This window comes from Primulina tabacum, chromosome 5 (genome assembly GCF_025594145.1).
Source record: "Primulina tabacum isolate GXHZ01 chromosome 5, ASM2559414v2, whole genome shotgun sequence".
Classification (NCBI taxonomy): Eukaryota; Viridiplantae; Streptophyta; class Magnoliopsida; order Lamiales; family Gesneriaceae; genus Primulina; species Primulina tabacum.
Window position 1 is genome coordinate 7,035,731 of NC_134554.1, and position 13,442 is coordinate 7,049,172.

General features: G+C 32.8%; 2 protein-coding genes and 1 non-coding gene across 3 annotated transcripts; all 3 read right to left on the bottom strand.

The window, feature by feature from the left end:
• Positions 1 to 666: 666 nt before the first annotated feature.
• LOC142544675 (putative flavin-containing monooxygenase 1) lies at positions 667 to 3,672 on the bottom strand. The gene is made up of 5 exons (XM_075651709.1): positions 3,226 to 3,672; positions 2,579 to 2,819; positions 1,550 to 1,728; positions 1,110 to 1,459; positions 667 to 1,015 (listed from the first exon to the last, which is right to left on the bottom strand). Exons 1-5 carry the CDS (start codon positions 3,643 to 3,645, stop codon positions 670 to 672), a joined length of 1,536 nt encoding a protein of 511 aa, XP_075507824.1. The 5' UTR covers positions 3,646 to 3,672; the 3' UTR covers positions 667 to 669.
• A 3,965-nt stretch (positions 3,673 to 7,637) lies between these two features.
• On the bottom strand, positions 7,638 to 7,779 carry LOC142547857 (U4 spliceosomal RNA). Its single transcript, XR_012820748.1, has one exon. It is a non-coding gene; the product is annotated as a U4 spliceosomal RNA (small nuclear RNA).
• A 2,208-nt stretch (positions 7,780 to 9,987) lies between these two features.
• Positions 9,988 to 12,517, bottom strand: LOC142546026 (20 kDa chaperonin, chloroplastic-like). Its single transcript, XM_075653498.1, has 6 exons — positions 12,358 to 12,517; positions 12,066 to 12,276; positions 11,348 to 11,527; positions 11,114 to 11,269; positions 10,457 to 10,534; positions 9,988 to 10,298 (listed from the first exon to the last, which is right to left on the bottom strand). Exons 2-6 carry the CDS (start codon positions 12,249 to 12,251, stop codon positions 10,125 to 10,127), a joined length of 774 nt encoding a protein of 257 aa, XP_075509613.1. The 5' UTR covers positions 12,252 to 12,276; positions 12,358 to 12,517; the 3' UTR covers positions 9,988 to 10,124.
• Positions 12,518 to 13,442: the final 925 nt, after the last annotated feature.

The following is a 13,442-nucleotide window of genomic DNA, read 5'->3' on the forward strand; positions in this document are numbered from 1 at the left end:
AAAAGCGGAAAAATCATTTAACAATAAAAAAATAGTCGGGAAAATAAGATTATCAGATAAAAACAATGTAGAAAACAGAAAAAATGGCGTGATAAAGAAGCAAACTACGAGCATGTCAGATCCCCGATAAAGATTGTAAATAACATAATAGATGTTAAAGACGATCAGATATTTGCTGAACATACCAAAATAGTTATATGCATATTATAACAAACTACGACAAAGAGTTGTTGAGTTGTCAAAATCAACCAAGAAGCATATTGAAAAGTGTGTCAAGTGGATAAGATAATTTATCTGATTCATATACCGTCTATGGTCATGATTTTTTATTTTTTATGGCTTAGTTTGTTTCAGTTGATAAATGTTATTAACCATGTTTTAATTCATTTAAATATTATCAAAATTTCGTACATATATTTTCAACAGTTTAGATTTTTACGTGCAACGCACGTACATTTTTCTAGTATATATATATATATATAAGACAGAAGGCTGGTAGTGAACACCCCAATATTTTATTAATTTTCATTTAAAAATTTATTTCATTTCCATACAATTGTGTTTATTATCAACCTATTACAAGAATTGCTTACCATTTATTGCTTAATAAAAAGGAATAAATAATACAACAAATATTAGTTTTGCGTGAATGATTTCCACTGAGATTCTTTAGTCTTCCTTTTCTGCATAGTCTAGGCTGTTGTAAGGGCTAAAAGCCTCAGAAATCCAGTTGCTTTTCCTCCAAGGTTTCCATCCCATTTCTTCACAAATCTCATCTGTATGGTTGATGCTGAAAGTAGAGATGCAGCTTCTTTTGTAGAATCTTGTTGTCCTCTTCATGATATCGATCTCCTCCATCGTGTCCCCGAGCATTTTTTCGACACTCGGGAGTTTGAATTGCTCATCCACGAGCCTTGATAGCCATTTGCAGCGTATTTCGGCCGTGTGGAGATTGGAGACGCTCTCGATGTAACCGACAAACGCCATGTTAGGGATAAGCGGATTAATCGTTCCCCTAACAATGTAACGAAGTTCGAGTTGATGAGAGTCGAATCAACGGAAAAAAGATTGCTTTATAATACTTTAATGTAATAGAGAATGTGTTGTACTTGTATAAGGGCATCATGCCAGAAGGAAACTCAAGCAAACTTCGGAATGGATCAGGGATCATGGCGTTGAGCTTCTGCTTTCCATCGAAACCCGTTGCAAGAACCACCACGTCCGCCTCCAGTCTGCTGCCATCGTCGAGCTCGACTCCCCCTTCATAAAAACCCCACTTCGAAGCTCTTTTAAAGTCAATCTTTCCTTTTTCTGCCTCACAGAAGAAATTTTCCGGCAAGATAGGCATTTGGCACGACGCATAATCTTCCTCGAAAGGATGATCGGGTTTCAACCCATATTTCTCCAACGGAAGAGTCCATGTCAAGTATGATTCAATAATCTTTGACATCATTTTTCTCTATGAATACCATGGAAAAAAAAAAAGTTAAGCTCCCCTCCACAAGAACAGTTCTAAAATTTGGCAAAAACATTATACGTAGAAGGTTACCATAGGAGAGAGTGCGGTACAAATAAGGGACCTAAAGAAGCCTTGATTGGGTCTTTCGTGGAGGAATTGGGCAGCCCTTGTGGAATAGAACATGGAAAACGGTAAACCCCAAACTGAATAATGTGGAACTGTCCATCGCAGAGTCCTTATAACCATGGTACAAGTTTGACCTTCTGGTCCTGTATATTAACATACACGAAACCATATCAATATCGTTAAATCTGGAAAATAGTTGAAAATCATCGACTAAGTTCTTGTGTTTTGGATTTCGATAATTTACGTAGTCAAATTTTGATCTCATCTTGTAAGTTGCAATTTTTTTTGTATTTAGTCGTATTTACTAAAGTGCTTCCGTGGTGACATCAGGCAATGTTGATGTGTTCGGCGGCATCATGTCAGCGCTATGACGAAATATGATTAAAACGAAAAAACACATCTTAGTCGATGTTTCAACTACGTTTATTTAATTTGGTATTCCACGCCTGTCCGTTCAATTTCCATCTTAATTATAGAGGAATGATAAATATATATTTAAGATAAGATTGAAATAAATAAATAAAGTGGGTGCATCATTATGTTCTATTCTAGTTCCATAGTAGTGACATACATATATTCTATAAAAGGCCAAAGTTTAACATTGTTTAATTTGGTTCACATGTAATGGACTTTCTTGAATTTTATAATGAATGGACGAATTTTTATTCAAAGTTTAAACTAATTTTAAATCGACCAAGTATTTCTTGCATTACATGACTGAATAATAATATTGCTTACAAGAAGGTTGCGAGTTTAACAACTATATTGGAAAGTTGACTTATCTGTCAATCACGCTATCAAGAAAATTAAATTGAGAAGCCGAGAAAAAATATAAATTAATATTTGGATTAGATTCATTCAAGGTTAACGCGGAACCATTTAAAATACTTTGCTTTTAAAGTTACATGATTAATTTTTTTTTAAAAAAAAAACTTATGCATTAGCTTATATATATATATATATATATATGATTGAAAATGTATGAAATTTTACCTTGATTTTCTAGAGCACATTCATATGCCAAATCAATGGCAGATTTCTTGAATCCAAATATTACAACTTTCTTCCCTTTGAGCAACTTTGTTGTTTCCTCTTGGTTCATTTTGCAGTAGTCTAGCGTGTGCAGCACTTTCCCTTTGTATACCTCAGGCCCTTTGTTATTTGGAAATTTGGGTATCATTGGGATATCGCCATATTTCCCAGCGCATATCACCACACACTCGAACGTATGCCACTAAAAATGGAAATAAATATATGGTTTTAGATATTATTTAATTTTTGAAATGAAATAAGAAATGAATATTAAAATATCGTCGATATAAATATATATATATAAAATAAACGTTAATGTTGGGACGTAAGAAGTTTACATGCATGCAAAGATTATATAAATTAATTTTTTTCAACTTCGAACTCTTAGACAATCGGACTCGAACTTGAAATAAATTTGTTTTAAGCATCAAATGAGACTAAATTTGTGTCAACTTACTAAAATTGGATTTCAGACTAAAAATTAAAAATCTGATTATTGTTTGACTGACGATGGGATGATTAAACATATTGTCATAATAATACTTGCTTCATTGAAAGCCAAGAAATTTCAATGAAACAAAGCAACAAAACCCAAGAAATTCGCCAACCTGAATCGTCTCCGACCCGCTTGTTTGGACTCCGACTTCCCAAACTGGCTGACCGGACAGCAAACTCCCGTATTCATCCGACTTCTGACGGTCACCGATGAAGCGAATCTCGACCACTTTCGACTTAAATTCCACGAATTTCAGCACATCAAAATGCGTTGCATAATGATGCACATACTCCAATATCTCTATATTGGAAGGGAAACTGGAGTTATCCCTTTCAGCCCACGGAAAATCCGAGAACTCGTAGTCACACCGAGGTGTCTGCAGCTTTGTGGTACGGAAAGCGCAGTGCTTCCAAACGCCGCCGATGCAGTCGGAGGCTTCAAACACCACAGGGTTGTGTTTCCGGAGCTGCTTCGCTGCGGCTATTCCGCTGATGCCGCCTCCGATAATGGCGATCTTGGATTGATTTGACATGAGATAGTTAACTTTGCTTGGCTTGTGAATAAGGTTTTCGTTATTCGAAAAATGGTGAGTTCTGAAGGAGGAGAAATGCACGTATTTATAGGGGGATTTGCATGGGAGTTCTCGTTTGGTGGCACGTGAGCAGACCACGCGCGGTGGGGCGTTACTGCGTTAGGAAGAAGATGGTGGCAGTTGATAAATTTTGATGAAAATGATAAAGCTCAACACGGGTTTACTTTGATATATAATTTTGGTCAAATGTTTTTTATTTATTTTTTTTTTTCAAATTAATCATTCAATGTTTAATAATAAAAAAAAATTAAGATAAATTATTAAAAATTAAAAAACCTATATATCGAAATTCTGGTCAAACAAAAGAGAGATTTTAAAGTTTTCCCGCATGTACCTTAGTTCAATCAAATTAAAAGCAAGAGACCAATAGGGCGATAGTTTTAATTTTGGAAAACCATGAATTAATCTTTGACAAGAAAACCACTGTATTCTTGGAAATTTTAGTGTAATTTTGGGCTAAATTAAATATGATTATCAATTCTTTTTAAGTTCATATTACTAATAATTGATTTTTTTTAACATTAAAGGCACGTATTTTTGTAATATTAATGTTAGTTAAGCATTAATAATTGGGACAATTTTATATATAATTAATTTACAAGGAAGTTGTTATTTTTACCTGGTCTATCCCACAGATTTTCGACCATAATGGGAAAATTATATGGCTATTGACTCGAAGTTTCGTTTTATTTGCAGTTCGTTTGTTTGGAAGTTGCTCAACTTGTGTGGATCTCCATTTAATATCACACATGCAACTTAAAATAAATTAATAGGGTAATGTAAAGATCCGAGAAAATTGCAATCTTAGTACTCTAACTCGAATAATTTTGCATTTTTAATGCTTTTTTTTTTCCATCGAAATGTTAACATGAGATGATTATGTAATTATTAATTAAATAATAACCAAACTTTATATATCGTACGTGCCTCCCCCTTTTTAAAAATTATGGCTAAAAAACATTGCCACTTTGTAAGCTATCAAACTGATATGTCAAATCCACAGCTAGCTTGTGGGTATTAGTTGTGTAGTGGGCAGTGAATGTCCCAAAAATAAATATCATGCATGACCGCATTAAATATGAAAAAAATTATATTTTAAAATCAAATTTAGGATATTATAATCAGAATTATGGTGTTGAGGTGTAATAATTATTTACGTTATTAGAGTAACTGAAACGTGATCATCGTCTTATTATGTTGTTTAAAATATTTGAATTGTACAGTTACAATAAATTATAGCTTCTAGTAAAACGTCAAGCGTTCGTTGCTACATATATCTAGGCCTATATCGATGCGATAGTTTTTGAAAATTTTCCATATTTTGTTGGTGGCCGAAGTAATATTAATATAGTTTAATTAAAATTTTAAATATTTTTTATTCAAAGAAAAGACTTTGCCACCTAAGCAGAAGAGACACACAAAATCTTCGAGAATTAATGTGGATGAATCTTTCGTCCTCGTGTTAATTTGACTTTAAGTTAATGCACGCAGCATATTTCAGATTATATTGAATAGGAAGCATCCAAGAAAATATTATGAATTTTAAAGGAAATCAAATGCTTTGAAAATAACAATTTATTAATTTACTGTAGTTTTCTCACAAACTAAAAATATGGCAAGAATTTCAAGGTAATTAATTAAATTCCAAGAAATTTATGAAGGTTGAACATTAGAAGCTGATGTTGATAGTTGCCATTAAATAAAACAATTCTTGCAATGATTAATTTACCAAGTGGAATGAATGTTGATAATTAACTAGTACTTTATCATTTATGATTTTCTCACATAAGCCATATATCAAGCAAGGGAATATAATTTTGGAGTAATGTTTATAGGAAGTAGAACGAAATTCATCATATCAATTGGTATCAGATAAGATTAACTAATCAAAATTTGGTCATACGACGATAACTTAGTTTCTCGACGATAACTTAGTTTCTCGTATAGGTTTTCATTTAATTTTTTTCCTACAAGCTTGCTTATAAAAACATATGATGACGGACGACAATGAATATTATATAAACATGATATTAGATATCACGAACATGTTCAATGTCATGTTAGTATTATAATAAAGAATAAAGAAAGCATGAAAAGTAAAAAGGAAGCTTATCTAATTGCATCAATACCAAATTTTGACCAAAAGTTTATATCGACTAGCTAATAAAAAACAATACCTCTTGCATCTCAATTTAAAAAAATATGATATCGTTACTTGTGATAGAAAATATAATTAAATTTACTAGTCTTAAATAATCATATCATAATATTTAATTACTTAGTATTTGAGCTGCTAAAAATATATAGTTTAATTTAGTTTACTTGTGATTCTAATAAAGCACGATAGTTTTCCAGGGGTTGACATGAAGTTGCTAGTAAAAGACAAATAAATACCAACATATTTAATTTTACTAAATATTATTTGAATTTGACTTCGTAATATAAACACTTTGACTCGTGGTTTGAAGTCAAACGATTCTTTAAATTTTTAAAATGTGTTGATTTGTCAGTTAATAAAGTATTAGGTAGAATCAACAGGAGTGTATATTGGGTAACACTTTCGATCGAGAAATTGTAGTGTGACCATTATTTACAGATATTATTTAAATTAAAAACTACCTTGGCCAATAGAATATAAAGAAAAAAAAATTAATAATAATAATAATAATAATAAATGCGGTTTTTAGACCATCAATATATAGAAATTATTTAAAATTTAATTAATTACCACTAGGGCCCCATGAATTCTTAATTAGCGCGGGGATTGTCACAATTGACCGTTTGATCAATTATAAGATCTTACCACTATAATACTTTGGAGTATATTAAAAAAATATAAGCAAGTGTGTTGCTTCGCTTTAATATATATAATTAGCAATAATTATTTTATAAACCTACGGGTTTAGTATACTTTTGTTTGCTACAAGGATGTCTTCTTGAGCCCAGGTCAACGAGAACAAAACTGTAGAATTTATGCATATACCAACTACGTTGTATCATCATTGCTCTACGAAATTGATTAATTTAAGTTACTATATATATATACGGATACAATAACCCCTTATAAATATTTGAGCGATCATTTTGATATTATATTTGTTGGAATGTAACAATAGTCCATACAGTAGAACGATCAAATTTTAATGTTTGGGCGAATATAATTTTAAATCCAATAAAGTAACCATATATCTAGAATATTTTGTAGTTCACACCATGTGGACGCGAGAATTATAAAAATAACTTGCTCATATCATACTCAAATATCATATTAAATTAATATATATATATATATATATATGATATTTTGACTATGATGTTAAGTTTAATATACTTTTTGTTGAATGATATTAGTTGGATGAAATGATGAAAATTATTAGCATAGAGTTAATGCTATTTTTGTGACAATGATGTTAGGATAAACTGTTTCTAATACTTTGTTATTTTTTATATAATCATTAATTTGTTAATTTTTATATTTTTCCTTTATTGTTCCCAACAATTAATAAATATCCATAACTTACTCGAAATAATTAAAATTTGAGAAAATACAATTACAGGTGGTAATAAGATATTTGAGTGTGATTTGTATATCCAATCTTCCGACGAATATGAAGATGAGATGAAATTGAATACCCGATGAGGGACGATGCTGAAATAAATGAATATAATAAATGTGTATGTAAACAAAAGACATGAAATCTTATCTAAACCCGAGTTATTGTCATCCTTAGTCAAACCCTATTTATTTATTTTGGACATTTAATGTATAATATAGGTCCAACGTGAGTCAAAACCAAATGCCAACCTTTATTATATTTATTTATTATCGTATTTTTCTACCCCTAGCTATAACAAGTTCAAATTTAACTTGCGATTTTTCCATCGCAACATTTCCAATTTTTTTATTTTTTTATTTTTTTGTAGGGTTACCCAAATAGGGAGCCCTTCCAGAAATTCTCGAAGGCCTTAGACAAGGCCAGGCCTAAGAGGGGGTTTGGAAATAGTTTTCAACCAGCAATAGACGCGCCTCGGTTAGAACCTCACTAGCTGCGTCATTGCCCCAAGCGCAAAGATAAAACATTTCCAATTTTTTATCATACAAATGTAGGTTTTACGTATAATCGATTGGTCTTAATTAATTATAGAAACATATTTCCAGATGGAGACTTTGTAATAAAAGGTTTTTCCAACATTATAGTCATATTTGTGATTAAAAACGGAGAAGTCTGGAAAATTGGTCATATAATTTGACTGTCAAAATTAATGTATTAGGAGAATAGAGCATTAGTCAGTTTGGCCCATTTGAATGGTTTGTTGACACTAAATACTTTATTCAAATATATATTAGTAAAAGCTGGTTGTTAAAGGCTTGCATGCGTTGACTACAAATTGGCCACAAGATTCAACTATAATCTGAAGGATATTTCATTGTTTTAGCCGTCCCAAAATCATATTTATATTTTCAAAAAATTAAAATAATAATTTAAAATAGATTTTTTTTAATACACATTTTTTTTTAAATAGTCTCGCATAGGTTAAAAATCATACCCACCCTTTTCTCCATCTCAATTTATATATGTATGCTTGCTTGCTTTGCCTTCAATATAATTCAGGATCCTTTCCCCCATCCTTAAATTTTTAAAAGAGATAACAAAATTTGAATAGAACTGGAATAATTGGACCCATACCACTGGACCGGGACTCAATTGGGCTGTCCAAAAACATGTCCAGCAGGTAATTTATGCATGTATTTTGAAAATTTACTTTTATCAAAAGTGTAAATTGTAGAGACCGGGGGGTTCGTAGTCCACTGTCTCACTCCTTGTCGGATTAGCAGGCTCCCCGAGTTCGAATCCCCCTCCGACGTGTGTTGTAATAAAAAAAAGTGTAAATTGTAGTTAACTTGAAACATATATTTCTCACCTAATTTTACATTTGAGCTCTCGTTTTGTTGTTATTATTTTTTATATACAAAAATAAGGGTATAATGGGGAAGCAATGTTTGGGGAATAAGATCTGGGGACATATGGCTTCAACTATACGTATTTTGAAAATGTTCCGACCCAGTGAAGATTTTTCAGAAAACATCCGCCAATTCAGTTGGCAGCGGCTTAGTCGTGTTACCAAAGTGAAGGCAAGTAACTAATATGTCCTATTTATCAATATTTAAAAAAAAAATAGCCAGGCAAAATTTAATTATATACTAAGACTGCACCCTACTGGTTACATGCTAGATCGATTGATCTTGGGCAGTCTCATTGAATATAGCTTTCTATTTCTCATCAACTATAATATTTCGATTAATGAAATATTGAATATCGAAAAATTAAATTGAATTTGTTTTTAAAACAAATAGAAGACATTCAAACTAATTCCTCGTAAAAATTGATTAAACATTTTGAAAAATATTTAAAAGACATGTAAATTGAATGAGTAAAAATGTTTTATTTGAAGCATTTTATCAAATATTTTGTATGCGAAATTTTAATATTTGAATAACACAAATTGTTTCAACAATGCATGTTAAAAACAAGAGCAATAATTAATAAATGTGATAAATAAATAAACACAAATTTGTTTATTGATGTTTGAAGATTTACAACTTCCACGTCACCTCTTATTTTATATAGGAAAGATTCACAAGGAAACTTTGATTTATACAACTCGTGTACAAAGTCATTTCAACTTAGAACTTATCCATTACTTAATTGAAACTCCCAACACGCATGATTGTAGGCCGCGACATCACAATTCACATAATATTTAATGTCTCTTATGTCAAGAGTATGAACATTATATTTAATGTCCTTGTGTGAACTTAATCATCTAAACTTTGAAACTTAACTATTATGTATATGCGTGAGTGATTGTGTATGAGAATTTTTATGGTGTATGTAAATATCAAATATATACTCACACTTGTGCTTGCTCTCATTTTAGATAATTTTGTTATGTAAGTTGCTCATTCTTTGAATCGCTTTCCAAATTGTCAATGTTATTCTAAAACAGTCTAGCCGAATTCACGTAACCTATTTGGTCCAACTTATGACCCAATTTTGAAAGGCTTGCCTCGAGATTTAATTAAATCAACTGTTATAATACATAATTTGATTTAGCGATCCAGTTACTTTCGAAGCTACATAAAATAGGGTGCGTGCAAAACCATTTTTCACACGTAATCTGCAAAGAAAATGCTACGAGATTGCTCTTCTTTTATTAATCCAATCAAGACTTTGAAACAAGATACGCCGCAGGCCTCAGAAAGCAAGAAACGAGCAACACTTCCAAAACGACAAATTTTATGCCAAAACATTTCATGGATGGAATCATCAGAAACCATGTTCCGCTCTAAATTACAACAGTGTCTATTTTAACCATTTGTGGATACTACATCGGCGATAGAAAGACAAGACGGAAACTCAGGACAGGATAGCCATTACATCGGATGCACGCAGTGCTATGTAATTGGAACCATCACTGCCTTTGAAATCGTTGCCTGCATATTTCGAGTACAAAACTGTATTTCCTGGGGCAACTGACAATGGCTTCCGATCGCCCTCATCATCTAGGCGCCCAGGACCAACTGCTACAACCTGTTATTTAAGGGTAAAAATTGTAAAAGTTTGTCCCCGCTATATGCATGGCTTCCGGCCCGTGCTATAAACTTGTCAAAAGACATCAAGAAATGAAGAATTTCAAACAACATTGAATTGTGTCTCGCCCTCATTAAAGTTCAATAACCAATACTCACCGTGCCAATGGAAGGCTTCTCCTTGCTCGCATCAGTTAAGAACAATCCACCGGCAGTTTTCTCTTCAATCTCAGCCACCTAAAAAAAAGAAATGTTTAAAGAGCATCAAATGTAATAACGGTGTGCTGAGCATGTACCGGCGATCAATAAAGGTTATACAAAATTATCTACATGTACTGTCATTGTTTCTCTACTCGGGGATGCTTTGGATTATGTCTCATTCATGGAAAAATTCTGGCATTATCGAAGTTTAATTTTAAGCTAGAGAACAAACAAATAACCAGAACCACCTTTTTTGCAGTATGAAGGCGACCATCTATATATCTATTCGTGTTATGAATCATAAAAGAAAGAGCACCCATGAGTAAATCTATTGCATGACACGGATCATAGAGTTCCATGTTGATCTCGTCATGTCATCGCTTAAATTTACAAAATGGCTCTACTCTTTCTAGTTATCAACATGACTTCAAGAAAATCACTACTTGAATGTCCCTAGATAATAGTCATGTTCTGCACAAAATTTCCCAACTTCCGACATACAACGGTATCAGACAAATAATTGATAACAAACACACACAGTGTGTCAGTGCAACAAGGCTTGTATGAATATAAATGGATCACAAGTAGACACAGTAAGCTGAAGGAATAACTAACCTTTATGAGAACTTTGTCATTCAAAGGCTTCAAATCCTTTATGTCATCTGTATCAAGAGTACCAACAATATCATCTTCCTTAAGAATCAGATGATTCGAACCATCGAACTCCACTTCTGTACCGGCATACTTCGAGTACACCACTTTGGCGCCAGTCTAAACACAGGTATCAATAGGTAAGTCTGAGTGATTACCTGTGTAAAACAATAAAACGCTAAAAAGATCTGATCATACCTTCAAACTAATCTCCACCTTATTTTTTCCAATTAAACGTCCCTCTCCAACAGCAACCACCTCACCCCCCTGAGATTTTGAGAGCGCAGTAGTTGGCAACAGGATACCTCCTGAAGTTTTTTCCTCAGCCGCCTTAATTTTCACCAACACTCTGTCACCCAAAGGCCTGAGTGATGTGTACTGAAGAGTTGGGAACATAAAGTTTGGTCAGCATTAGCATTGCATTTTCGAAAAAAAACAAGACCACGCCTATTTAAATACTATCAGTGATAGTCTCTCACTCAATCGACCTAGAACTTAGTGTGCATATCAAAATCAGTGCAACGTAGAATTTTAGAGCTCTATATAATCCATCTTCAAGTTCAGTTTACACCACCTAATAAAGACGCCGTGGAGTGAATGAGTACTGTGTGGAACACAAAAGCAAGAAAGATCAATAATGACAATTCTCGATCAATCAACCTAACATAGTCAATAAAGAAAATTAACTAGAATCTACTCAAAACCATCCCAATCCAACACTGCACATCACATATATTTGACAATATCCAGCTATCTGACAAACAATTGAATAATTCATAAAGCAACATTCTAATTCATAAAACAACATTCTAGAGCGTATAAAAAAACGACATAAACTTAGAATCAATGAAAACACGGTAAGAAATTCAACAAATAACAGCACCAAGAGCAAAAAAGTAGTGAACTACAAAGGAACCTTCGGGGCAACAGTTGTAGCAGCCCTGAGAACAAGACCACGGAATAACCTACGGGCCTCGCCGTTCAGGTTCAAAGGTGAAAACGAAGATAATTTAACTGCATTTGAAGCCCTCAGCCCTTCAAACGACGTAAACCCTTTAGCTGAAATCGAAGATGCGGCGGAAGTCAGCTGGGTAGTCGCCATTTCTTGCTCTCGCGGTCAAAAAATTCTGAAGAAAATGAAAAACCCGTCAAAACAAGAACCAAGAAAGCGCAAACCACAGTTGATTTGAAAAATAATCAGATAATACCTCGAATACGAAATTTGATTGCAGAGCGAAGAGAAGAGAGTATGACTTGGAGTAAAGTTCTGAGAGGTGGGTTCGTGAATCTGTTGGGGAAGAGGATAACAAAACCCTACGAGATAAAAGGTTTTCGATTGAGGGGGTTATATTCAATTTCGTGGAGGCTTCTAGAAACATATTTAGATGAGTGCTCGGTAGCTCGCTCATCTATTTTGCACCACCAATAATAAATCTATGACATCATAGACGATATCACGGATCTATATTAATGATATAGTTTAACTTGATTTATATTTACAACAAAAATAATATTTTTTACATAAAAAAATAATAATTTTTCAAAGATTGTGTTGAGTTAAAGATTCGTCTCATAAAATTAACTCGTTAACGTACTAATAAGAGTTTTATGAACATATAATTATGTCTCAGCTATTGGAATAGCTATAGGTTGATTTACATTCATTTAACATATACAAAAACTCATGTCCAGGTTTCATCATTATGTGTTGTTTTGTCCATAGATGTGACACGCGTTTTGCCCATGGTTGGGCTACTGGTAAACTTCACGCTCAAGATGTTAATTCATGGACATGAGAGGTGTGCGTTAATTGTCCTGTATTGAATAAATGTTGATGTTTCCGTTCTACGATAGAATTTTTATGAGAGGTTTGAACACATGAAATTTGATGATGTATCCATCGTTTATGAAATAACTTACTGAATGCGAGTTCTTTAATATTATCGGCGTGGAAGGCCTTAAATTTTTTTTATTGAATTGAGTATCAACCATTGAACAAAGTCTGAGAACTACATTTGTTGCTTCAAATTTATGTTGGATAAGAAAACACATGTGAATATTGTATAATCGTCAACCAAATTCAGAAAGCATCGTTGATTATTGTATGTAGGAACATGATATCAAAGCTGAGGTTTCACCGTTATATGTTGAATTGCTCGTAGTTGGGTCACTCATTCTGCACGTAGTTAGGTCACTTATAAACTTCACGCTCCAGATATTTATACCTGAGCATGAGTAGAGTCTTTTAGTTATTTCACATCGATTGGATAATATTCATATGCTTTGAATTTAT

What these genes read in the sequence shown, in the direction of transcription:
- LOC142544675 (XM_075651709.1), bottom strand. Translation starts at nt 3,645, where the DNA reads ATGTCAAATCAATCCAAGATCGCCATTATCGGAGGCGGCATCAGCGGA. An exon ending in GCGGGTCGGAGACGATTCAG is followed by an intron (nt 2,820 to 3,225) that starts GTTGGCGAATTT and finishes TTCCATTTTTAG; the next exon opens with TGGCATACGTTCGAGTGTGT. An exon ending in ATGTGCTCTAGAAAATCAAG is followed by an intron (nt 1,729 to 2,578) that starts GTAAAATTTCAT and finishes GTTAATATACAG; the next exon opens with GACCAGAAGGTCAAACTTGT.
- LOC142546026 (XM_075653498.1), bottom strand. Translation starts at nt 12,251, where the DNA reads ATGGCGACTACCCAGCTGACTTCCGCCGCATCTTCGATTTCAGCTAAA. An exon ending in AGGTGGAGATTAGTTTGAAG is followed by an intron (nt 11,270 to 11,347) that starts GTATGATCAGAT and finishes ACCTGTGTTTAG; the next exon opens with ACTGGCGCCAAAGTGGTGTA. An exon ending in AGAAGCCTTCCATTGGCACG is followed by an intron (nt 10,299 to 10,456) that starts GTGAGTATTGGT and finishes CTTAAATAACAG; the next exon opens with GTTGTAGCAGTTGGTCCTGG.